The sequence below is a fragment of the Haemorhous mexicanus genome, chromosome 5 (genome assembly GCF_027477595.1).
Source record: "Haemorhous mexicanus isolate bHaeMex1 chromosome 5, bHaeMex1.pri, whole genome shotgun sequence".
Taxonomy (NCBI): Eukaryota; Metazoa; Chordata; class Aves; order Passeriformes; family Fringillidae; genus Haemorhous; species Haemorhous mexicanus.
The window spans coordinates 31,323,555-31,347,045 of record NC_082345.1 but is presented as its reverse complement, the minus strand read 5'-3'; the positions used below and the strand labels follow the sequence as shown (position 1 = coordinate 31,347,045).

At 43.2% G+C, this 23,491-nt stretch overlaps 2 protein-coding genes across 2 annotated transcripts; one reads left to right on the top strand and one right to left on the bottom strand.

Moving 5' to 3' along the window:
• The first annotated feature begins 269 nt into the window (after positions 1-269).
• AMDHD1 (amidohydrolase domain containing 1) lies at positions 270-9,477 on the top strand. The gene is made up of 9 exons (XM_059846748.1): positions 270-420; positions 914-1,020; positions 2,279-2,343; positions 2,954-3,231; positions 5,974-6,199; positions 7,171-7,295; positions 8,146-8,239; positions 8,644-8,804; positions 9,180-9,477. The coding sequence occupies exons 1-9, from the start codon at positions 278-280 to the stop codon at positions 9,292-9,294; spliced, it is 1,314 nt and encodes a 437-aa protein (XP_059702731.1). The 5' UTR covers positions 270-277; the 3' UTR covers positions 9,295-9,477.
• Positions 9,478-11,343: 1,866 nt separating this feature from the next.
• HAL (histidine ammonia-lyase) lies at positions 11,344-23,335 on the bottom strand. Its single transcript, XM_059846746.1, has 20 exons — positions 22,955-23,335; positions 22,435-22,495; positions 22,238-22,265; positions 21,876-21,950; positions 21,707-21,779; positions 21,556-21,622; positions 21,338-21,375; positions 21,128-21,253; positions 20,709-20,848; positions 19,176-19,223; positions 18,441-18,588; positions 18,261-18,356; positions 18,087-18,145; positions 16,641-16,721; positions 15,881-15,946; positions 15,633-15,798; positions 13,390-13,524; positions 12,722-12,830; positions 12,559-12,628; positions 11,344-12,136 (listed from the first exon to the last, which is right to left on the bottom strand). The coding sequence occupies exons 1-20, from the start codon at positions 23,199-23,201 to the stop codon at positions 11,987-11,989; spliced, it is 1,983 nt and encodes a 660-aa protein (XP_059702729.1). The 5' UTR covers positions 23,202-23,335; the 3' UTR covers positions 11,344-11,986.
• Between the last annotated feature and the right edge of the window lie 156 nt (positions 23,336-23,491).

Sequence of the window (23,491 nt, the reverse complement as noted above, 5' to 3'; positions counted from 1 at the left end):
AGGACTGGGAGCTCCGGGAAGCCCCGCTGGAAAACCCGGTGCTTGGGAGCTGGTCACGAACCAGCGCGATGCACGGATGTTGTCACGTTATCCTGGACCGAATCCAGCAGAGCATCCCGCGCCTGGAGCGGGCTGCGGCCGAGTCAGGGCAGAGCCGAGACCGGCTCCGGAGCGGGGGCCGGGCGGGCCGGGGCGGGCCGGGGGGCGGGAGGGGCGCTCGGCCGCGCCGCCCCGGGGACTTTGAGCCCAGCGGCCCCGGCACTGGGTGGCCGCGGGCATGGCGGGCCGGCAGCGACAGCGGCTGCTGCTGGAGAACGCCGAGCAGCTGGTGCTGGTCTGCGGCCGGCGAGAGCCGTACCTGCGGCGGGACGGCGCCGCCAGCCTGGCCGTGCTGCGGGCCGCCAGCCTGGTGGTGGGGCTGTGAGTGCGGGCACGGCTGCGGTCGGGGGGCAGGGTGGAAGGCATCCCCCAAGCGCAGTCCAGGCTTCCCGGTGCCATCCTCGAACTCCATGGGAGAACAGTCCCAAAGGGCTGTGGCTCCCCGGGGCGCGATCCAGGTCCTGGCGAAGGCAGCTGGGTTTGAGTGAGGGGACGAGTGCCCTGCGGATAGATGCTGTGTGCTCGCTGATCCGCAGGAGGGAAACAGTGGTACCTGGCAGGAATTAGAGCGAAACAGTACCAAGGTGTCGTCCAGAGGGATCTAAGGAGAGGACAAGCGTTATGGCAAACAGCTTGAAACACGTGGCATTACCCCAGTGTTTGCTGTGTATCCATAATATGAGTGAACCACCTCCACATGTGCATCTTCAGTCCTCCTGAAGGTCCTGCCCCTATTGTTCCAGGAGCTCTGCTGTCGAGTGCTTGACTTTTGAACAGACTCACACGTTCTTTGGTCACTGTCTGTGTTTTGCAGGGATGGTTGTATCAAAGCTGTGGGTCAGGCAGATGTTATTCGCAATGAGTTTTCAGAAGCAACGTTTGAAAGGATAATTGACTGCTCTGGGAAGTGCGTGTTGCCAGGTAGGTGTATTTTTGTGATACAAAGGAACTGCACTGCCAGCAGGTCAAGGGACATGATCCTGGTTCTCTACTCAGCCCTGGTGAGACACATCTGGAGTGCTGTGTCCACTTCTGGGCTTCGCAGTACAAGAGGGACGTGGAGCTGCTGGAGTGGGTCCAGTGGAGGGCTACGAAGATTATGAAGGGTTTGAAGCATCTCTCTTATGAGGAGAGACTGAGAGAGTTTGGTGTGTTCAGCCTCAAGGAGACACAGCTGAAAGGGGACCTCATAAAAATCTATAAGTATCTGAAGTGGGGGACACCCAGAGAAGGTTTCCAGGCTCTGCTCAGTGGTGCCAAGCAATAGGACAGGAAGCAATGGGCAGTTCCACTTGAACACGAGGAAAAACTTCTTTACTGTGCACTGGAACAGGCTGCCCAGAGAGGCAGTGGAGTCTCCCTCACAAGAGATATTCAAGGGCTTTTTTGGGCTTCATGGTGGAGCTCTGTCTCCTCCTGCTTTGTCTGTAGATCTGTTCCTCTGTATCGTAGATCACAACAGGAATGTAGCTGGCCCACAGAGTGACTCTTCAGATTCACTGCTCTTTTCTGTGCTCTCTTAGCCCATCAGCCATTCGGCCACAGAGCTCAGTCTGTCCATCCTGCCCACAGCTGTTTGGAGGCAAAAGGGATTTAAGTCACAATTCTGCAACTTTGCCTGATAAAAAATCCCCAAAAGATGGGCAAGTCTATTGCATGTTAAACTCTCCAAGTGGTGTTAGTACATGAGCTGTCAGACCTGTGTTTCTCTTACAGTGGCCTTGCCATTCAGCACTGTCATTTTCAGAGCTTGCAGAAAAGGCTCCCACTCTAACAAGTGTTGCCAGAGGAAGTCTAGTGTGCTAAGCCCAGCCTAAGCAGTTTGCCTTTTTTTAAAGAGTACAGGCTTAAAGTCGAATGAACTCTTTCAAAGTTTGCTATTTATCCTTTCTTCCACAGTTTGAAAACTTTATCCAAATACCATGACACACTCAGCAACTGATGCATCTACCTGGAGATATTTTGCCTAAGGTGTCAGATATAAAAAAGAAAAAGAAAGGAAATTAATAGCCTCTGAAGAAAATCCTAGATATTTGGCTGATTGGATTTTTTTTTTTTCCTAACCAATACAGACTTTTTAGGGGAGCTTCTGCTGTCTATTTAAATTGCTTGCATGTTCATAACATTTTCTCTTACACAGTGAAGTAACCCAAGTGTACATTTACTTTGTTTTCTTTAGGCCTGGTAGATGCACATACACATCCAGTGTGGGCTGGTGATAGGGTTCATGAGTTTGCAATGAAGGTAACAGCATAAAATTCACAGATGGATTTTTCTTCCTCCTTCTTTTTTTTTTTTTTCTTTTTTTTTTTTAATGTAGAACTGTTTCTACTTCCTAGTGGCTCTCATCTCTTTTATAGAAAAATACATAATTTCTGTCAGATAATCTACCTGAGGGAGGAGGGATTATTTTTGAATACTGATAGGCTGAGAGAGGAGTGTACCTCCATCCTTTGCAGCCAACCTTGATATATTTTTGCATTAATTGAAGCAATACAGGAGTGTCACCTTCTATTACTGTCTAAGTCTTGATTTTTTTTCCTTCCTTTTTCTTTTCCACATAAATGAATTTTGAGCTAGAGATCTGCTTTCCCCTTGGACTCGGGGGAAGGCAAATCTTCAGAGTAATTCTCTTTATGCTGTTTTTAAAACACTTCTTTGCTTAAGTAGAAGGGAGAGAGAAGAAAATGGGGAGGGGGAGGAAGAATTAATGGGGATTTTTTTCTCCTCTCCTTGTCTCTCTCACTGCAAAGAGACCTCAAGGCACTTTGCAGTATCTCTTGCATGGAAAACTCACTTGCTGATAGCTAATTGTATGGGTGGGTGGTTTTTGTTTTCTTTTCTTTAACCCAAGCTGGCAGGTGCATCCTACATGGAGATCCACCAGGCTGGGGGAGGGATCCACTTCACCGTGGAGCACACTCGGAAGGCCACGGAGGACGAGCTGCTGGCCACGCTGGAGCAGCGCCTGGGCCGCATGCTCCGAGCAGGCTCCACGCTGGTGGAGTGCAAGAGCGGCTACGGCTTGGACCTGCACACCGAGCTCAAGATGCTGCGGGCCATCGAGCGCGCGCGGAGATCCTCGGCCATCGGCATTTCCGCGACCTACTGCGGAGCTCACGCCGTGCCCAAGTAACGCGCTGCTCTTTCTCTTCTTGGGCACTGCTGCTGCTTTGCGTCGGAAACTGGCTTCTTCTGCCTCACTCCTAAAACACAGCATGCTTGAAACACAACAGCCAGTATTCATAGGGAGCTCTCCTAAATTTCAGGGCAGCATTATTTAGTGACTCGTAAATGCCAGGATAGGCTTCGCTCAGAACCCCTGCCCCCAGCTGGTGCTCACACTGAACATAACACAGAAAGTTCTTCTTCTTGCATTTGCTGCTATCCTGCAAGCTTGGTCTCTGCCATGAGATTTTATTTTGGCTACATAACAGCAAAAAATACCATATTTAATCTTTATATAGCTCCATAAACAAAGTTTAATTATGCTTCCATGCAATGAAGACTTGCATACATCTTACAGCTATGAGATGAAGATTAAACTGTTTTTAATTAATTATTCTGATGGCTCAAGTAGACATATAAAAATCCTTTCTCACTTCTGATTTTGATTTCGCTGTGATGAAATTAACATCTTCATGTTAGCAGATTTCAGCGTATGAAGGAACTAATGAGTTTTACTGGATATTTTGACATGCTAAGTGGTAGGCTGCTGCAAGACAAGGCATGTGAGATGGAGGCAGGCTTATTATGTGGCAGTATTCAAGAGATGTTTGTTAAAAGAAAAAAAAGCATACTCCAAAAAAAGAAAAATCCTCACCTTTTCTGACATTCAAGAAAACGTGACCCAGAAAATATTTTGTGAAATCTATTTCTCGTGTGTTTGGAGTAGGATGGTAAATGATCTTTTGTCAATCTAACTATGGAAAATGAATCTTGTATCATCTTCAGTAACTGGGAGATGGTTAAGAATAAAGTAACTAAAATCAGCTGAAGGCAGCAACTTCTTCTTTCAGGAAGTTCTACTAAAATTTAGAGGACTTAATAGTAAAGTAAATGAGACCTTTCACCCCATACTATATATATATATAGAGAGAGAGAGAGAGATGATACAGATGTAGATACAGATATAGATACAGATATCGATATAGATATAGATATAGATATAGATATAGATATGTTTCTTAGCCCTTCCTTTCTCCTTCTCCTAAAAAGCCTTGGAAGGATCTCAGTCAAAATCCTGATAGTCTTTTCCACCAAAATGCTTTTGAGCATTTCTATAAACCAATGAAATAATTTCCAGTGTTTTTACAGACATACTAACTCTCATGGGTTAGAAAGACAGGTGTGCTTTCTCATTCTATGCACACTTCTGTCCCCACTGATGCACATCAAGCATAACAAAATGTAGCAGTAGTAAGGATACTGTATTTTAAGCAAGGAGAAAAGGTAGTTGGGTGTTTGAGGAAATTTCCTGAAGGAAATACTGGGTTATCTGTATTTTCCAGTTTGGGTCTTTTTAAATAATCTATTCTCTTTTCAATCAAATGTTTGTGTCTAGACTATTTTGCTTGAATTTAATGCTACTCCTCCAACTTAGACTCTGGCTTGGGTTTTTATTTTGACCAGGAGGGAATCTGCAGTTCTTTCTTGGTCCCTCCAGTCATCATTTTGAATCAAACTCATTATTTGGGAAATGTCTGATTTTTAAAAATCAGTATTTTTTATTAGTAAGTGATCATTGGGCCATTTTCTAATTTATCAAGTAATTTTCAAAGTGTTTTCCTGAGCAGAAATCCTCTGTATTAAAACAACAGCAGTTTTGTTTTGAATTTTGGGGCATTATATCCCTCAAAAAGTGAAACCATTTCTTAGTGTTTCCCTCTGTTTTGGCTTGGCTCTGGCCCTCATCTTTCAGCCCAAATTCCTCCAAAGGCTGCCGAGTAGAAAGAGAAAAGGGAGAAGCCTTGGCACAGTCAGAGGCTGAGCAGCTCTGATGCCTGTTTCAGTGAGAAGGGAATGGAAGAGGGGCTCTGCTTTGTAACCTTGTTCATAAATTCTGGCAGAATTTGGCTTCTTGAATTGCTTCCATTGCATGGCTCCCAACCCAGCCTCGTGTGGCACTCCACAGTGCCAGTGTCTGCATGCCTTACACTGCCTGGAATGAGCATTCAGATTCTCAGGCATTTAGCTGCTGTACATCCCTTGTCCTTAGACATTAAAATTGGAAAATGCTAGCTCAGCTGCATGTTTTGGGATTATTTGCTCTTTCTGAGGCATTTAGTGATCTCTCCTGAGTCATCTTTATGTAATAGAGGATTCATAAATGATTCTGACTTTGACAAATCAAACCTTGGGAAGCCCCTTTGATTAGAAACAGTTATCTGTCCATCACGCTGAATGATAGAAAAGGAGGAGAGGTAAATGAAAAATAATAACTTACACTGCATATCCCCTTTGAGCTTTGATACTTGCATAAAAATATTGTAGGAATACCATTAAACATATTTAAATGCTCACTTACATATTTTTAATAGTTATATTTTAGGATACAGTATAAAGAGGTCAGAATATATGAATAGGAAAGCAGAAAAATTTGGTTTAAAGTACCCCATATCTTTGTTAGCATCCAAGATGCCAACCTTATTAAAAACACTCAGTAATACAATCTAATATCCTTTGAATGGAAAGTAATTCATGTTGGAGAATACATGAATTGCAATGGGGCTTAATTTTTTGATTTGAATTTTTTTGAGGGATTCATATTTACATCATTTCCTAAGTAATTCAGTAATTGCATGTATGGCTTGAGTGTGTGCCAGACTTCAAGGATGTTACTCATAGGGCTCTGTAACACTTTCTTTTTGTTAGAGGGAAAACTGCTACTGAAGCCACAGATGACATTATCAATAACCACCTTCCTAAACTGAAAGAACTCAAACTAAGTGGTGAAATACATGTCAACAATATAGATGTGTTCTGTGAGAAGGGAGTCTTTGATCTGGAGTCTACAAGGAGAATACTTCAAGCTGGAAAAGATATAGGATTGCAGATTAACTTCCATGGTGACGAACTGCATCCGATGAAATCTGCTGAGGTACGTCTTCCTTAACATTCATTTTTGCTCCTGTGAGAGCCAGTCTGTGAAGGAATTGGAGTTTTCAAAACTGAGGTTGTTTTTTCTAAGACTTTATGAAATAGACCCTCTGATAGGAACAGATGCCAGGGAGAGCAGTCCATGTGCAGCTTTGGAGGTAAGGACATAGGAGGAAGCCTTGACCTCTGGGACTAACGTGCACTGGCTAAACAAACATTGACTTTGCTTATCTTCCACATGGGATTCAGATTGGGAAGGTGGATATCCATGCACCCAAGAATGACAAAAACATGGTTTCTATGCAGCTTGAAAAATATTTTTTTGTTAAATGTCCTGTTAGAAGCAACAAGCCAAATTGCAGTAAACATACTCAGCAGTCTCATTACTCAGATATCAGTTTATCTGAGCACATTCAGAGAGTGTGCTCAGATAAACTGATATCTGAGTAATGAGACTAGGTTCCCAAATATCTTGATAAAGAAAGTCCCTTTGACGCCATGTTTCACCATCATTTAAATATTGCTTCCTTCCTGTGGGGCCTGCCCAAGCTGTATATTAAAAAAAACCCAACAAAACCAAACCAAGATCTTGGTTGATCATAAAAGCCTATTTGGCTTCCCCATTGAAGGCAGCATTCAGTTTTGTAAACTATTTTCTGATGGATCCTTTATGAACAGGAGTTGATAATGTTTTTATCCATTGCTCTCACATAATTTTTTGTGTGTTAGGCTGTTAAAAACACCACTGAAGGTGTGCTTCTTCTCCCTGGGTGGATAAAGCGATCAACTTTTCCTGCAGTAAATTAACAAATATTTGTCTCTGTAGTCTGATTGACCTTCAAGCATTCTTTGCTATTTCTCTTCTGGTATATTTTGCATTAATAGTGAATTGTCTCTTCCAGTTGTTTAAGAACAACTTTTTAAACTGAATTAATTGAGAATAGTGAGTAATTCACTTGAAAATTTCCTTAGCTTGGAGCTGAACTGGGAGCCCGGGCCATCAGCCACCTGGAAGAAGTTAGTGATGAAGGTATTGTGGCAATGGCAAGAGCTAAGTGTGCTGCTGTCCTGCTGCCAACAACAGCCTACATGCTAAGGTGAGGCCACTAGATTGAAGGGAAACTTCTGTAACTGCAAATCCATGTGTGGGGTTTGAGGGGCTTTTAATCTAAAATCAGAAGTGTCTGTCTATGCCTTAAGGATCAGTCTGGGTCAGTGGAGGCAATCACATGTACAGAGAGCTGAATGAGCCTCCCTCCTTATGTCTTATTTCTGCTGGAAATCCTCAAAACTCTGTGAGATTGCTGAGAAGTCTCAGTAGATTTGGAGTGGCTTTACAGCAACTATGTCTAAAACTTCCTAGAGAGTGTATTTCCATGTGCCCCCCCTGCAAACACCTACACAGATTAATCCAGGGGCTGAACAATTTTGAAATGGCTATTCCAGGTGTTGAAGTTACTGGAAACATCTCTTGCATTATAATTGTTAAGTGAAAAGATCTGTGATGTATGCAGACTAAACTCACAGACTCAAAAATCGGGAAGGGACTATTGCATTGCGTGTGCCACTGGGATATTTTGGAGCCTGTCTTTGAAGCTATAAGAACTAGAAAATAAGTATTTTTCAGAAGTGAAGATTTTTATCTTGTAAATTCTTCAGTGGCTGAGATCGGGATAAATACCAGAACTTCAGTGGTCTGGAGCCTGATGGTTGACACCGGCTGGTGCCACATGCAGTTACTGCAAGAGCTATGGCTCACACTTCCCATTTATGGTTTCCATAGGATGACAGGTAGAGATGCCAGAGGAGAATTTGGGCTTTTATCTCCATAAGGATCAGTGTAACTGAATGCATGAATGTAGCCAAACTGAGAGATGACTTTTTCCCTTGTAAATCATTGTCTGATAACGAAGCAAATTGTACTGATAAGTTTATTTTTCCCGCTAGACTGAAGCAACCTCAAGCTAGAAAAATGTTGGAAGAAGGTGTTATAGTTGCTCTTGGCAGTGACTTTAATCCTAATGCATACTGTTTTTCAATGGTAAGATAATCCTAATACTGAAACCATAGAATTATGAAATTTCTTACTAGTACAACTTGTGTGTAGGTCTTGCACACTTCAAAGTGGTTTCATGTGCACAAGGAGAGCTGCCTGCCCCATGCAGACAGCTGTCTGTGTTTGTTTGAGTGTACTGGTAGTTTTTGCCAGAAATTCTTGAAACCAGAATGGGTTCCATCCTTCATATGCTCTGAGAGGCCTATTCAAAATGCTCTCAAAGAAACTGACTTTAAAGTTCTCGTTTTGGATTTGGCAAAATTTATGTTGTGCAAAATTTATGTTGTACGAAACAACTCCTTCTGTTATGCAAGGAAAAAGGAGAGGGCTTAGGGATTTGAAGCTTTGTGGTCCTGGTAACTCCCATTGTCCCCTTCCTTGCCTGCCAGCCTATGGTGATGCACCTGGCCTGTGTAAACATGAAGATGACAATGAATGAAGCACTGGCAGCTGCCACCATTAATGCAGCTTATGCTCTGGGCAAATCAGACACACATGGCTCCTTGGAGGTCGGCAAGCAGGGGGATCTTCTTGTCATAAACTCATCAAGGTTTGTTCTTCCACTGGCATTTGAAATGTGCTTTAACCTTAGTTATCTTCACTGAGTAAAGGGACACTGGTAACATTTCAGACCACTTTCATTTTCCTTAATTACTCCAATGGAAAAGAAAGCCTTAGACTTTTGGGGCTGTTAGTACAAGTAATCCGTGCCTAACTACAAATTACCTAGAGATAATATGTGTTTATTTTCTGGAATAAATTCTCTACTGATAGACTCACTGTATTCATGCAGTAAGAGACAACATGTAGACATGGAATAGCGTTTTCCCATTTTCAAGCAGATTTTATAAAATTGCTGGGTATGCTGGGCAAATGACCTGCTCTTATGCAAGTTTATGTATTCTTAAACATCTTGTCTTTTTAGGTGGGAGCACTTGATTTACCAGTTTGGTGGACATGAAGCATTGATCAACTACGTTATAGTTAAAGGAAAAGTCATCTATGAAAATGAGAGGTGTGAGACAATGAGCAGTTACTGAGAGAAGGCAGTAGTTTAGTGAGCTACTAAAATCAAATCATGATGGAGTATTTCAAAGCAACAGACAAATCAGTATTTTCTGGTAAATTGTTTGCCTGCTCACCTTACTCTTATTCAAATAAACCTTACCAAGCATTACCCATTTGGTGCATCTCCATGTCCATTGTCCTTCTCTCCAGCACAATAAAATAATTTCTAATTGTAGCCATCTTAAAAAAGACAGTTTCCAAATTTGTTTTCCTATAAAATTAATCTATAATATTATAAAATTTGAAAATATCCCAAACAAACTGGCAATGAATAACAGAGGCTGGATCCAGGTAAGATTTACTGTGGAGTGTGATGTTAAGTAACCTGTGACAGAGGTCCAGGGGCTCAGGCATGCACATTTGGGATGGCTCTTGGCTATGCAGGGAGAAGATCACATGCAGTATCATACAGATGTTCCTGAAAAGACCTGATTTTATTTATTCTAGGTTGAATCTGAAACAACATGAGATACATTTGTTAGTGGAAGTTTGAATGTGATTATGGTAAATTAAGTATGATAACTTTTACTCAAAGCAGTGTTGAAACTTAGGAGCCTAACTTTTAAAAAGTGCTCTTTCATTTATCTTTCAACTGTTGCTTTTTCCCCCCCCCCAGCTTGTAACATCATTTGGGAATGCAATATGTAGAAAAAAGGATGATACAGCTTGGGAGAATTTAAGCTTTTGCAGTATTTAAGCAGAGGGTGTGGGATAGGAGGGTCTCTGAATACCCATGGACTAAGTCTTTTCTTCAAATTTTCAAATGGATGGTGGCTGCAGAAGCAAAAGGGATTTACTTTCTGAAGGTGAAGTCATGAAATTGCACCTGACAAGCATGAAGAACTTCACATCAAAAATAGTTATTGATATAAGCAAGTGACATAACCTGTGATACAGAGCAGAGTGCTTTAGTGAACCAGACCCTTGAGGAAGGACAATGGTCTCATTCTGATTAACAGGTATTTGAAAGCCATCACGAACATGCATGAGCATTATTATGACCTTCTGATCTCCCTGAGCCTTGGGCACATCTGTTAACACCCAAAATCTGCAAGCCATCCCCTGTAGTATCTTTATGCTTCATGCTTTATTTGAGCCAGGCTAGCCAACCAAACGAGTTTTTAAAACAATGTAATAGCATTCCTGCCACCTGACGTGTTTTCCTGCAAACAGATGTTGTACCAGATGTGGGTGTGGAACTTTGTTTTTATGAAGGTTGAAAGAACATCCCAAGTATGTGATTGCAGAGTCCATTCTGCCCAGGACAACCTTCATAAATAATGTTTATACAGGGATTTGGGAAGGCTGTCAGGGAAGGAGCACAGGCGTTTCTCAAATGCAGGGTTCAGGCAGAGTGGTGCCTCTCAGCTCTGCACAGGCACAGCACAAACCCTGAGTCCACTGTGCTGCAGTGTGTGCTGGGGATCCCTTGGTCCCAGCCAGCCAAAAGCAGATGTGAGTGGGAAGCAGGGCTCAGAATCTCTTCTCTGAATGCCCAGGGCATTGCTCTGGGCATTTGGCAACCTGCTAGGTTGCCAGCAGGCATGAGCCCTCTCCTCAGGGCACATTTCACATGGCAGGTGTCAGATGCTCAAAGGCAGCCCTGCAGTGGTGCTTTGGCTGCCCCTTGCAGCACCGCCAACAGCCTGGGGAGGCTTTCAGCTTGTGCTGAATGTCCCTCAGCCAGATCAGTACTGCCATGTCACCATTGCACCATGAGGTGAGATCCATGTCCTGATTTTTCCTTTGCAAAATAAAGCCTGTGCCAGAGGTCAGTGCTGTGACACAGAGCACACTCACTCATGATCCCATCTGTGGGGACAGGGCCCCTGGCAGACAGGCAGAGACCTGGGGAGCCTTGGGAGTGTAGATCTTGGTGCTATTGCCTCAGCACAGGTTCACATGCACTAGTCCTACACCTCCTCTTCCCCCTTTTCTGGCCCCTGTGTCACCTGTCCTACTTACTTCCAAATTAAGCTTTTGCTTTACATTTTCATCATCCCACACATGACAGGAAAATAGATTGCTACAACCATATGTGAAGCCTCAGTTTATTGATTGCAGGTGTGAGCCCAGAGCTCTTGGAAAGCTGCATTAAATGTAGTCCATCACCAGAATATAAAATATTTGTTCTGGAGCAATGATCTCCACAGCACATTCCTATGCACACAGCTTTCCTGATTTGTGAAGCACCTGCTCTAAAAATGCTCCTGTTATACAAAAGCCTACACCTCACACATGATCTGCAAAAGAGACTGAGTGGAAAGATAATCTTGCTTGTGGCAGGGTGAAGGGGATTACAGCAGCTAGCCAAGGGGGGAGAAAAAAGGTAAGAATATCAAACTTGGCCTGTTTGGTATCATTGGCACAGATGGAGAGAAAACAAACAAAATGTTCACAAAACAAATACAGGTTTCATCGGGAGTCTGAATGATTTGTATTCAGAAGTTCATGGAATTCAGTCAAAACCACACTATCACGATAAAGGTGTCTTTTACACACGAGGAAAGCAGTGAGACTTTTCTTTACTATCTATTTGTGCTTCTGAGCTAGACAGTCAGGTCCTCTAGGTCGCCTGGAGAAACCACATTGAGTGTGAGTAGAACAGCCATGCTCATGTAAGGCTCTGGAAAGGATCTGCTCTCTTCCAGGGGATCACAACTCTTAGAGCTCATTCTCATGCCTGTGGTCATAACTATCATCTGCACTCATTCTCAGCGATCCCAGGGAGAAAGCTGTAGGTGAAATGGGTCTTGATTCAGGGATGTGTTCCCTCCTGTACTTTTCAATGTAAGGTTTAGCCACTTCCCACACCTGAGGAACAAGAATGGGAAACAGCAGAGTCAGAGGCAAAGAAAAGGTCAGCTAAGACATCAGTGCATGTGTTCAGGAAACCCTGAAGAAAAGTTATTGGGTGAGATATGCTGTACGGGAGGAGCAGAGCCAGAGAGGCAGATAGAGCAAGGCTTAGGGAAGAGCATGTGGAGGGAGTTGACAAGGGATGGGAAAGGATACAGCTCCAAGGGGACAAAGTGAAAGGATTCAAGGCAAGAATACTTTGTCCTTCCTTGTTACGAGGCTAATGCTGTGTGTGCAATAGTTGGGAGAGAGTCACTGCCACTTGCTACGAAACTACTTGGCCATGAAGAAGATTGGGCAGCAAAACTGGCAGATGGCATGGACAAATAAAAAGGGTACTGGACAGTCCTGCACAGAAGCCAAAAGCCGGCACTCACCTTCTGCTCCACGAGCAGCCTGTGAGCTGCTTCAATGTCTGGGGCCATGAAGCGATCCTTTATCCAGGGCCTGTAACGAGACATTGGGCAAACATTAACCCCCACTGCCAGCAGCTGCTCTCCAGGCAGGCAAGCCCTGGAGAACGTGTTTGTCTGCTCTTACCTCACCACGGAGCGCACAAGGTCGTAGACCTTCTCCAATGGGGTGGTGGTTCTCAGAGGGCGGAGGAATTCAATGCCCTGGCAGGCGGCGAGCAGCTCGATAGCCAGAACTGGGAAAGCAGAGCAGCCAAAGGGACGTTTGGCAGGTACAGCTCAAGGCGAGGTTTCCTGTCTAAAGCTGCCCCTGCCCTTTGCTCTCACTCATATCAAATGTGAAAAGCCAGTGGATCCACACCCCCCAGAGAGCCAGCCCAGTGGCAGGATCATTTCATGGATGATGCTGGAGGCAGTAGCCAGCCCCAGCAAGCAGATGTTGGGTGTTGTTGTACAGACCTTTCAAGTGTACCTGGAACTCCTGGTCACCAGAATCTTCAATCCCTAGGAATCTCTTCCAGAGTTACAGGAATTCTCAAATTAATGTTCATCATAAATCAGAAAGCATCTTTTGCACAGAGAAAAGAGGAGTTTGAGCTAAAAATGAAAGTTCTCCCTCTGAAGCTTGCCAGAGCTCACATGAAAACACCAGGAAAATGACAGAGCTTTGGAAGAGAGTCTTCTGTCTGGAAAAGTTTGCATTGTATCTGCCTACCTTACACCTGAACATTATTGGTATTAGCCCCTCATTTTCACGATTCAAAGTCTGCCTGGAAATCAGAATTTTAATTTCACCTTGTTCCACATGTTCAACAACTCTCAAGGCTTTTCTTGCAGCCCATCCTCCCATGGACACGTGATCCTCTGTAGCAGCACTGGTTGAGAGAGAATCCACAGAAGAGGGGTGGCACAAGGCTTTGTTCTCAGACACTGCAAAAACCCAGCAGAATAAATGAAGGACAGAATAGGCAGGAGACAGCAATGGACAACACGGAGATAAGAGCCTGCCCACCACCTTGGGTCCAACTACTGCTCCTCTTTTGAGGATGCATCAGTATTTTACCTGGACTGAGTAATTTGTAATAACCACCTTGAAAGCTACCATTGCCTCTGAAAACACTAAACAACAGCATTCTTAAATGCAAATATTAACCAAACACAGAACAACAGCTCACTCTTCACTCCCTCATCTCCAGTTTGTGTTGCTGTGGCTCAAAGGCCTGGAGGAAACTGAAGCAGAAGAGCAGACAGCATAACTGAAACACAAGCCTGGTCCTGCCTGTTGCTCTAGGGCGACTCTCTGGCTCCCTTTGGTTTGGTCACAAAGATCAACCCTCCCCTGCTTTCAAGAACACAGCAAGAGATCAGCACCTGGTCTGCTCATTGCAGCTGAGGCACTTTCACAATTTCCTCTAGAAAGATGGAGGAATGCAATACAAACCCTCTCCCTCCCTCACCTCACTACAAGGGCTACCCACGTCCCTGAGGGTGACACACTCCAGCTTTGAAAGCCAGCTGCAAGGTCTGGAGTAAATTCTCATGCTGCACCAAAAGCAACAGGCAAATGGTGGCAGGAGAGGCCTTAGGCACAATTCACTGACAATTTGAGGGGCTGAGAACTGCTCTTTGAAAGAGAAGAAATGCAGTCTGCATTCACAGCACTCTGGCTGCACTCAGCCTTTTCTTTGCCTTTTCTTTCTGAAGCCCAGCAGGATGCTGTGTAACGCTCTCGCCAAATTAGCAGCTTCAGAAAAGCAGCAGGAGCAACAGAGAGGTGGTGACACCAATGGCAAATAGGCTGGAGTGACAGTCTAGGAGCAGAGCCCAGCTGGCACATTCAGGCAGGTGATGGCAGGTCTCAGAGGGGCTGCATGTGATTGCTGCAAACAGCTCGGTCTGGCAAGCACAGAGCTGCTGGAGCAGGGGCAGACAGACACATCCAGTGGTGTTGCAAAATATCTGCAAATTTTTTTTCAGATTTATCTATTAACCCTGAGAGTGAAAAACATTAGCTGGTACACAAACAACCCCAGAAACTGGCAGAGTGATTTGAAAAATATTGGTGGTTAAAAAAGAAGTTAAGAAAAATAAAAGGAACTCAAACTTCAGATAAAAATTCAGATAAAATGCTGGCTGTTTTGATCAGGATGAGATGATTTTGACCCATGGACTTCTAGTGTCAGCAGAGGCAGGGCTGTAATTTTAATTTCCCACAGCAGAAATCATAAACACTCTAGAATCTGTCACTCCAGATTGCAGAAGTGTGCAGTGAAACCTGAAGCCATGCAACCAGCTGAAGCCTGGAGCCATCCTAAACTCTCCCCAGTCAAAGGCTTCCAGCCCTTAAACAAGGGGATGAGCATTCAGGCTCCTCTTCCAGACCCACTTCCCAAACCAGCCTCTAGACAGGGTTCATTTAGCCCACTGATTTAGTTAATTCATTTGTTTTTCTGCAGAATGTTTATCTACACATTTAACTGATACCCTCTGTTCCTGTGTTTGTTTGTAACTTTTAAAATTTACTCTGTTCTCACAGCATGTTTATCTTTATATTGGCTCATGCTTCCCTGAACCTATGAACTGTAGTATGCCAGCAGCCAGCAGGCTTCTTGTTGCCTTAGCCATGAGTACTAGAGGAAAAACTGAAGTGATGTTTAATTTCAGTGCTCCCCCAACAGCCAGCCCTGCAAACTCTGGTCTTCTGAGGGCTGTGGGGTCTGATACTGATGTGCCAAATGGAGACAGCCAGTACTGGGGGTATCAGGCCACCTTTGAGACAAGCCTTCCCATCAAAGTCCACTCAGAGTTTGCATGCTCAGGGCACTGAACATGCCAAGGGTTGCTGAAGAATAAGGAAGCCTGAACTGAAATAATTGCAGCTACACCCAATGCCCATACTTTACAAGACAGCACAGACCGCATGGAGAGAAGACAGAAAACAGGAGTCAGAAACCTTTGTTTCTACTGTTAGATTGCATGTCTTGAAAAAAATCAGTCTTTCCAGCTTGCTCTCTCCATGGCATTGCTCAGGCACTCACCCAGGGCAGCTGCTGTGCAGTGTGCAATCATGAAGCCTGAGTTCAGACCTCCTTCAGTGACTAAAAATGCCGGCAGTTCACTGAGTGAGGGGTTGCAGAGCCTCTCAATTCTTCTTTCACTAATTGCAGCGAGTTCATGCACACCAATTGCTAAATAGTCCAGAGCCTACAAAAGAGGATCTCATTAAACCAGGTGAAAAAAACAAACCAGAAAAAGTTTTTTTTCCATTCTTCAAATGCTGAATTACCTTTGCAGGATATTCACCATGAAAATTTCCTCCAGAAATGGTCTCCTCTCTTTCAGCAAACACCATCTTTAAGGAGAAGTTAAGGCCCACGTGAGTGAAATACAGTTTACATGAGTGATATCTGCCAGTAATCAGAATATCTTAACTGCAGGAGTGTTTGTGCCAATAGGCTTTTATTTGTAAGTACATTATATTCAATCCACACTTCCACTTTTCAGGAAATGAAGACACAATCTTAGTTCTTCAAATTTGTAGGTATAATTTTGACATGTATTTTTTTCAAATAAGCTGCATAAAGGGAGGTCTTTGATTGAGAGTGCAAAAAAACACAGCTGTGCAGATCCTAGCATAGATTTTCAGTTCCTTGATAGATTCTCTCCATGACAGTTACAATTTTAGCACTTAATTGGTCCAAATTGGAATTGCTTAATTCCAATTAGAAGAATTGTATTAGATTCTAATTAATGGTAAGAAGATGTTTAGAAGATTAGAAGCAATAATTCTTATCAGCAATTGATATGATGCTGTGTACAGCATCATTATAGTGCTGACAGAAATGCAGCCCTGCATTAGAGTGCTGACAGAAATCCTTCAATGCAGTCATAGGGAAAGGAAGAGAGGTTGCCATTGCAAACAGTGGCAGTTATTGACCAAAGCCAGTTATGACTTTTTTGCCTCCAGTGTGAGTAACTGTACAGAAGAAAAGAATAAAAAAGGCCAAGCAAAATTTTATACAGTAATAAAGTAAACAAAAAGATACAGGGTTGTCCGTGGCGCTGTTGATTTCTGTTGTTATTATGTCCTTCACAAAAGCAATTGTATCATTTACAATTCCATGGACCTAGAACAAAAGACATCAGTGCCTGAGCTTAGTATCTGTACTCAGTTCACCTTCAGGATGCTGACTGAGCTACAGGGATTCTCTTTCCCACTATCCCACTCAACTTTCACATATGGAAGACAGTCTTGGATTTGCTTTTAACATCAGGACCATCACTGCCAATCCTAGACACTTCAAAGATGGTATTTACTACTATTATGGCAGTTTTGCCAAAAGAGTAATCTGAACAAGAAATTCGTAACTTATTTGGGTTGGTTTACCTAAATGGAAGGTATTTATTCAGTGGCAGAAGTGTTATGAGGAGAGAAGGAGCCTTACAAAGACCCACAGAAAACAAAACCTCTTATTAGTTAATTAGCTATCATTAATTCCACTGATTTAAAAGCTTTGCTCCTTGTTGCAGTGTGAAGCAATATCCTGTCCCTCAGGTGTGCCAACTTCTTCCCCTCCCCCTTGCCCTCTTCCTAATTGCTGTCTGTCAAGTTCCACTTTCCAGTAAGGGCGTCGTATGATTTGCAGAAGTTCAAAAGATGCTTCTCAGACCTGGGGTCATTGGCCTGTCCAGGTGTCATTGTCCCCTGAGACCCTCCCCCTCCCACCTGGTTGGTGGCTCACCTATCCTTTCCCTCCCCCCTCCCTGTGGGCTTAAAAGACACTGAAACCATGCGGTCAGGATTCTGTTGGAGCTGTCACCAAGATTCAGAGCTCTGTCACCCTGGAATAAACTCTGGATTTAACCCTCTGGCGGAATACGCTCTCTTTCCACTTCACCATCACCTGAACTTTTTCCACTAGAGGTAAATTGAGTTTCTTACATGACTGGACTTATTCCGAGTGCCTATCTGCAACTTCCAGCCAGCCAAAGGTGTCTCTGAGGTGAAACACCACAGCTGCTGCCTTTGGTTCAGCACTAGGGCTGGACGAGCCCAGGCACGTTCCACCCAGCGATACTGGGATTTTATTCCAATAGCTCCTGTTAAAATGCATAGGATTGAGCACCTCCAATGCGTCTAAGATACTACATTCTGTTGGCTTCTGGAAACACCCAGTTCATGTAACTAACACCAATGCAGAAGAAAATCCCTACAAAATCTGCAAGCATGGAAACCAGCACTTTCCCTCTGCCTCTGACCTCTGGCCTCTTCCAGATCAGGACATGGCTTTGTTAGATGTTGCTTGCTGTGTACACACACGTGATCAACAAACTGCATGTCTCCATTAACGCTACTGTGAAGTGAAGAAGAGGCAAAATAAAGCCACTTCCTCTAGCAGTGTCAGACCACACCTAACTGACCGTATTTCTGAGGTGGAAATTTCACCATCATTTGTCTGTTTTTACAGAAGGATCTGAAAGTCAGTCTTTACCTGAGGGCAGCAGCGCATTGTGTACGCGTCCTGAACTCGGTCACAGAATCTGTGGCTCTCTAGAAGACACAAGGAGGGCAAAACCCAGATATTGCTTACACAAAAACATTGTGTCCTGTTGAAGGACTCAGCCTGTCCTGGTAACCTGAGAGGGTGAAGGTTAAGATTGTTCACCTGCTATTTCTGATGGATGATGGTCAGAATCTAGAAGGGACCTGAATCGAAAGGCCACTTCAGCCTGCCCTCGATGCGGGCGCACCGCATGGATATCTAGTAAGAGAAGTTAGACTGTCAGGCTGTGCCTCTCTTGTCAGCAGCTGTTAAGCAAACAGACAGGAAGGGCCCAGTACCCACCAGTGTCAAAGGCCCTCGTTGTACCCTTCAGGACTTCCAGTGTAAGGGCAGCGATGATGTCAGCTTGCCTCGCTATAGCTCCGGCTCTTTCCACCGCCTCACATCCCAGCGAGGTGATCATTTGTGTCCCGTTGATGAGGGCCAGACCCTTCAAAGGGAGAGCAGATGTCAAGTGAATTCACTGCAGCTATTCCTTGTGTCTGTGACAATTCTCCTTCTCACATGAAGGAGTTAAAGATCATTGCCTAGCTTTTTGGACCATCCTGAAATCATAAAATGCACAGCTTGACTGAACATTGCTACAAAAAGTGCTAATGCTCATGACCCCATTAAGTCATTGCAGACACCCTTGGAGCACCAGTAGTTCCAAGCAAGTCAGATACCTGCTTCAAGTCAGGCATCTGACCTCCTGTTATGGCCAAAGGGCTGGGAGGTACCTTGAAGGTGCCTCTTAGACAGCTGCTTCAGGATGGTATAAAGTGCTTTCAAAAGAGACCTGTCAGTCTCCACTGACCACAGAGCCAGTCTGAACACCAAGCTTGGGTCTGACATTTCAAGTCATGTAAGGTGACACTAGGAGTGGTGAATCCCACTCCTGACAACACTTCATCATTATCCTTCTGAAGTTTGATTTAAAATTATTATTAATTAATGTAATGGTTTTATTGTAGCTATAAAACAAATAGTGATGGGCTATGCTCTTATTCATCAACTGGCATCATTATACTTTATTACCTCTTTAGGTTTCAAGGTAATTGGTTTCAGTCCATGAGCTTCCAGGACCTGTGAAGGAGTTAAATGCCAAGGCAGTTAATGAAAAATACTTTTCAGTCACTGAAGTCACAAAATTAACTCACTAAAACTTAAATGTTTCCATGAACAGAAATATTAACAAATTTCTTAAGTGATGGGAGAAAAAGAGCTTTACATCACACACATACAACACATTTTTTTCTGCTGGGCTAAATAAAGGGCTTCCAAAGTAACACCTCAGTTCCTAGTGCCAATATAAGAAGGTAGCAGGAGCATTGAAGCAAGATATATGTCACTGTCACAGCCCATTAACATCTACCATGTTCTAGATGATGGGAGAGGGCAATAGGAAAGAAGGCTGGAAACCTCTTGGGAATGCAGTTCTGCCAACACCCTGCCTCATAGCATTTTGGCTTGGCATAAATTATTCCTTTTTAAACGATCCCTAATCCTTTCTATAGAAAATCTCTAGTGACAGGAGGAGTCCTGTTCAGTTTATTCTGTACATGTCTACTCTATAGGGCAGTTGTTCTCACAGGAAGTAGAGAAACAGCATAACCTATCTCTCATTTAATCCTCTCACCCTGTCCAATGGAAGAGGTAATGCACCTCAGAAGTGTACAGCTATAACTTCTGGTCTTGAAGGCTCAGGACACACTGCTCTGCTTCCTCCTTACTCCTCTCCCTGTGTAGTCCTCAGTCTTTCTCCAGTCTATAGTGATGTACACCTATCAATCCATCAATGAGTATGGCATTCAAATATTCATGGATAGGAGTTGTAAGTGTAGCAGAACAAATTACCATGAAAGACTTTGGAGGGGCTGGACTTGGAGATACTTAACACAAGATCAATCTGCTGGTGTGTTGGTGGCAGAATAATGATGGATTAAAAACTAATTTCATTGTAACATTTCCATCTTGTGAAGGAGAATGATATAAAGGCTCCTTGTAACCCTAGCTAATTTATCAAAAAGGAAATATCCAAACCTGTGTATTTACTTAAAGCCACTATAAAATCAGTAGAAATTTTACAGCAAAGATCTTGCCTCCAGTAAATCTCCAGGTATGCTCAGCATTTGAGAGGTGATGTTGGATTTTTTAGAAAAGTATGGGTTTTTTAGAAAAGCTCATGGAGCTGAAGATAGAGTAATAGTTCTTTCATAGTTGGTATCATATCCTCTCAATTTCTCCAGTTCATAAATGATGTCCCTGTGGTATCTTTATAGCAGTACTGTGGCATGATATTTTCTTAGGACTCAATATCATGTTGCTTATTTATGTCTGCTCCAGGGACATGTGGGTCAGTTCTTGCATTCTCCATGGATCCACCTTCCTAAAATTAGAGGATGAGTAGCTAAAGGCAACCTAGTCCCAATTCAAACTGGTAGAGAAAATAAAATACTTGTACATGTTACTAATCTGAGCAAAAGCTCTCTTTCTTGCAAAGCCACATGCAATTAGAAGAATGAGTCAGCAAGCTAAAAAAAACCAAACTATCAGCTGCACAAATCTTACATATTTAGCATCAGCCCAGCCACTCTTCGGGGACCACATCTTTCCCTCTCCAATTAATCCCAGGGCAAGATGAGAGAGAGGGGCCAAGTCTCCGCTGGCTCCAACTGTCCCTTTCTCTGGGATATAAGGAAGGCAGGATGCTAGAAAGAAAACAAAAATCACTCCTTTTAGAGCCTTCCCTTGATACACTCCTTGGAAAACAGAGAAGCCAGCTCACAAGTGTGGCCACAGTAACAGCCTACAATCATGGACAATGGCACCAGCAGGGCTGCACTTGTTGCAGCTCCAGTCCTGATCTCTCACAACTACCAAGCTGAAAGACCAGCATCTGCATCTTGACCCACTGAGCTACACCCTTTAACAAAAGAGTTAAAAGGGAAAAAAAGGGAAAGAAAGATTTTCCTTAAACATCTTTTTACCATTGAACACTTCAATAACTTGCTGGAGGGTTTCTAGGGATATTCCACTGTATCCTTTGGCTAGGACATTGATTCTCAGGGCCAACAGCATGCGAGTTCTCTCTGGGGTCAAAGGTTTCCCCACACCTGAAACGGTGACAGAACCCTCTGCGTTACTCACCCGCTACCAACAAGTGCAGAAAAGGGAAACATCAAGCAATCTCTCATTACCTGCAGAATGTGAACGAACCAAGTTCACTTGAAGCTCCCTACAGAAAAAAAGAAAATATGTTAAACCTCAAAGAAAGTCTCATCAGGTTTGATTTTGCACAAAACAGAAGGAAATTCTGAAGAAAATCTCTCATTTGACCCCAACTACAGGGTCAAGCTGCTCCCTCTTCTTCCTTTCCTGAAAAGAAAGGGCAGGGAAGGTTGCACACACAACATACCTCAGATTACTGTTTGGGATGACAGTCCTGGCAAACTTCCCAAAACCCGTGGTAATTCCATAAACAACTGCAAGAAATGTACACTGCTGGTTAAGGAGGGAACCTGATAAAGTCTTCTAAACAATTAGTGGTTAAAAGCCAAAATATTTACCCGTCTGTTCCTTTACAATCCTTTCAATCACTTCTCGTGATTTTTTAACTTTAGTTTCAGCTTCAGGTGTGAGCTAAAACATAAGTAGTTTAAATATTAGTTTATTTGTCATTATTTAGCTGTAGAAAAATAAACATAATTTTTAGCTGCATTTGTTCAGAATTTTTACCTTTATCTTGTAGAGTCCCTTTCCTAAATTGACCAAGTCCTCCGTTGTTAAGCTGTTGCCATCTAAAGAAATATACTACACCAAAGAACCACCTTTTAATTTGGGATATGGATACATACAAAGTTACTTAATAATCACTATAAATAAAAAATACAGTCACAACTCAGCAATGACAGGAAGCTTCTTCATAAGACAGGAACCCGGGTAACAAAAACATAATAAGCACATTGTAGTTTAGTTTCCTAGACCCAGCCAATCTAATAGCCCCTGCTTTTGTGAATGCTGCACTGGCTGAACTCTCACCATTTTCTGGTGAGTAGCAGGATTTGTTACTGTGTTGTAAAATCATCGGTGATTCTTACCTGTTCTGGTTCTCGGTATTTGCTGTATCTGAAAGTTTTGTAAAAGAAAAAGGGCAGACAGGATTTCACAGGCAGTGACTGCTCAATTACAGCTGGCAATGTGTTTTAAGAATGAAGGAGCTCTAAAAAATGCAGGCAATCTAGAAAACTATAAATCTGTACTTGTAAAAACTTCACAAAGCACTCAGAAAGGATACAAATGAACTCCTTCTGGCTGAGAGGGTATGAAATCTGGAGACATTATATCTCCTTCTATAACTAGAAGAAATATGCAGAACAAACACATACAGGATTAAATTGCATTATTTACATAAGTTAATTTGTTATTTATTACAATTCACAGCAATAAGAATTCTAATTTCTAGTTTTCAGCTCTGAACATACTTGCATGTTTCTGGGAAAATAACAAGGAATTATGTATTTATTTAAGGTATTCCAAAGGCTAAGGCAGAACAGCTCACACTATATATGACAGCACATACAAAAGATACATATCTTGAACCCCGTACCTTTTAACTTTTATGTAGTTCTGTTCTTAAAAATTTAATATTCTTAAATTATTGGACATTATTCCATAAAAACTCGTTTATTTACAAAATTTTCAACGGTAGACAACCTCTCAGGTGCAATTTTAGATGAATCTAGATAAAGCCACTGTTTTCTGACTCAGATGACAACGTATTCACTCTACAATGCAATACTTAAGGCTTTGCTTACCAACTTCAACAAATTCATTGTCTTCTAGAGCATCCCCCACGGTATCATCAAGATCCAGCAAGCCAAGTCCCTTGCACCTTCGAATGTAGAACTTTACTTCTTCCACTGAGGCAAATCCCCCATTGTCAGGTTTGTTTTTCATGTACCGTCTCACAGCTTCCTTTCCCAGCCACTCAATGGTGTTTGTGGAGCTTAGGCATGGCACTGCCAGCCACTCTCCTCGGACGTGCACCGTGTACCTTGGCATGCTTTCTCTCCAGAAATTGCTCCTTGACCAAGAAGGGCTGCAGCATGCAGCAGCCTCACATTTACCAAGTGATGATGGCCTGAAGAGCTGTGCCTATCTGGAGTTCAGTGTTGCAATCAGATAGAGGCAAAAACCCACCCTCAAAATCCTCACCTTTGTAAATAAACGAGAGCAATGTGCTTGGCTGACTTAGTCCAATCAAACCAAACCCAGGGAACACACCCTTTTCACAGAAATGGCACAGCCCCCTAGCTATTGCCACAGGAATTTTATTCCAAAGATCACATCAG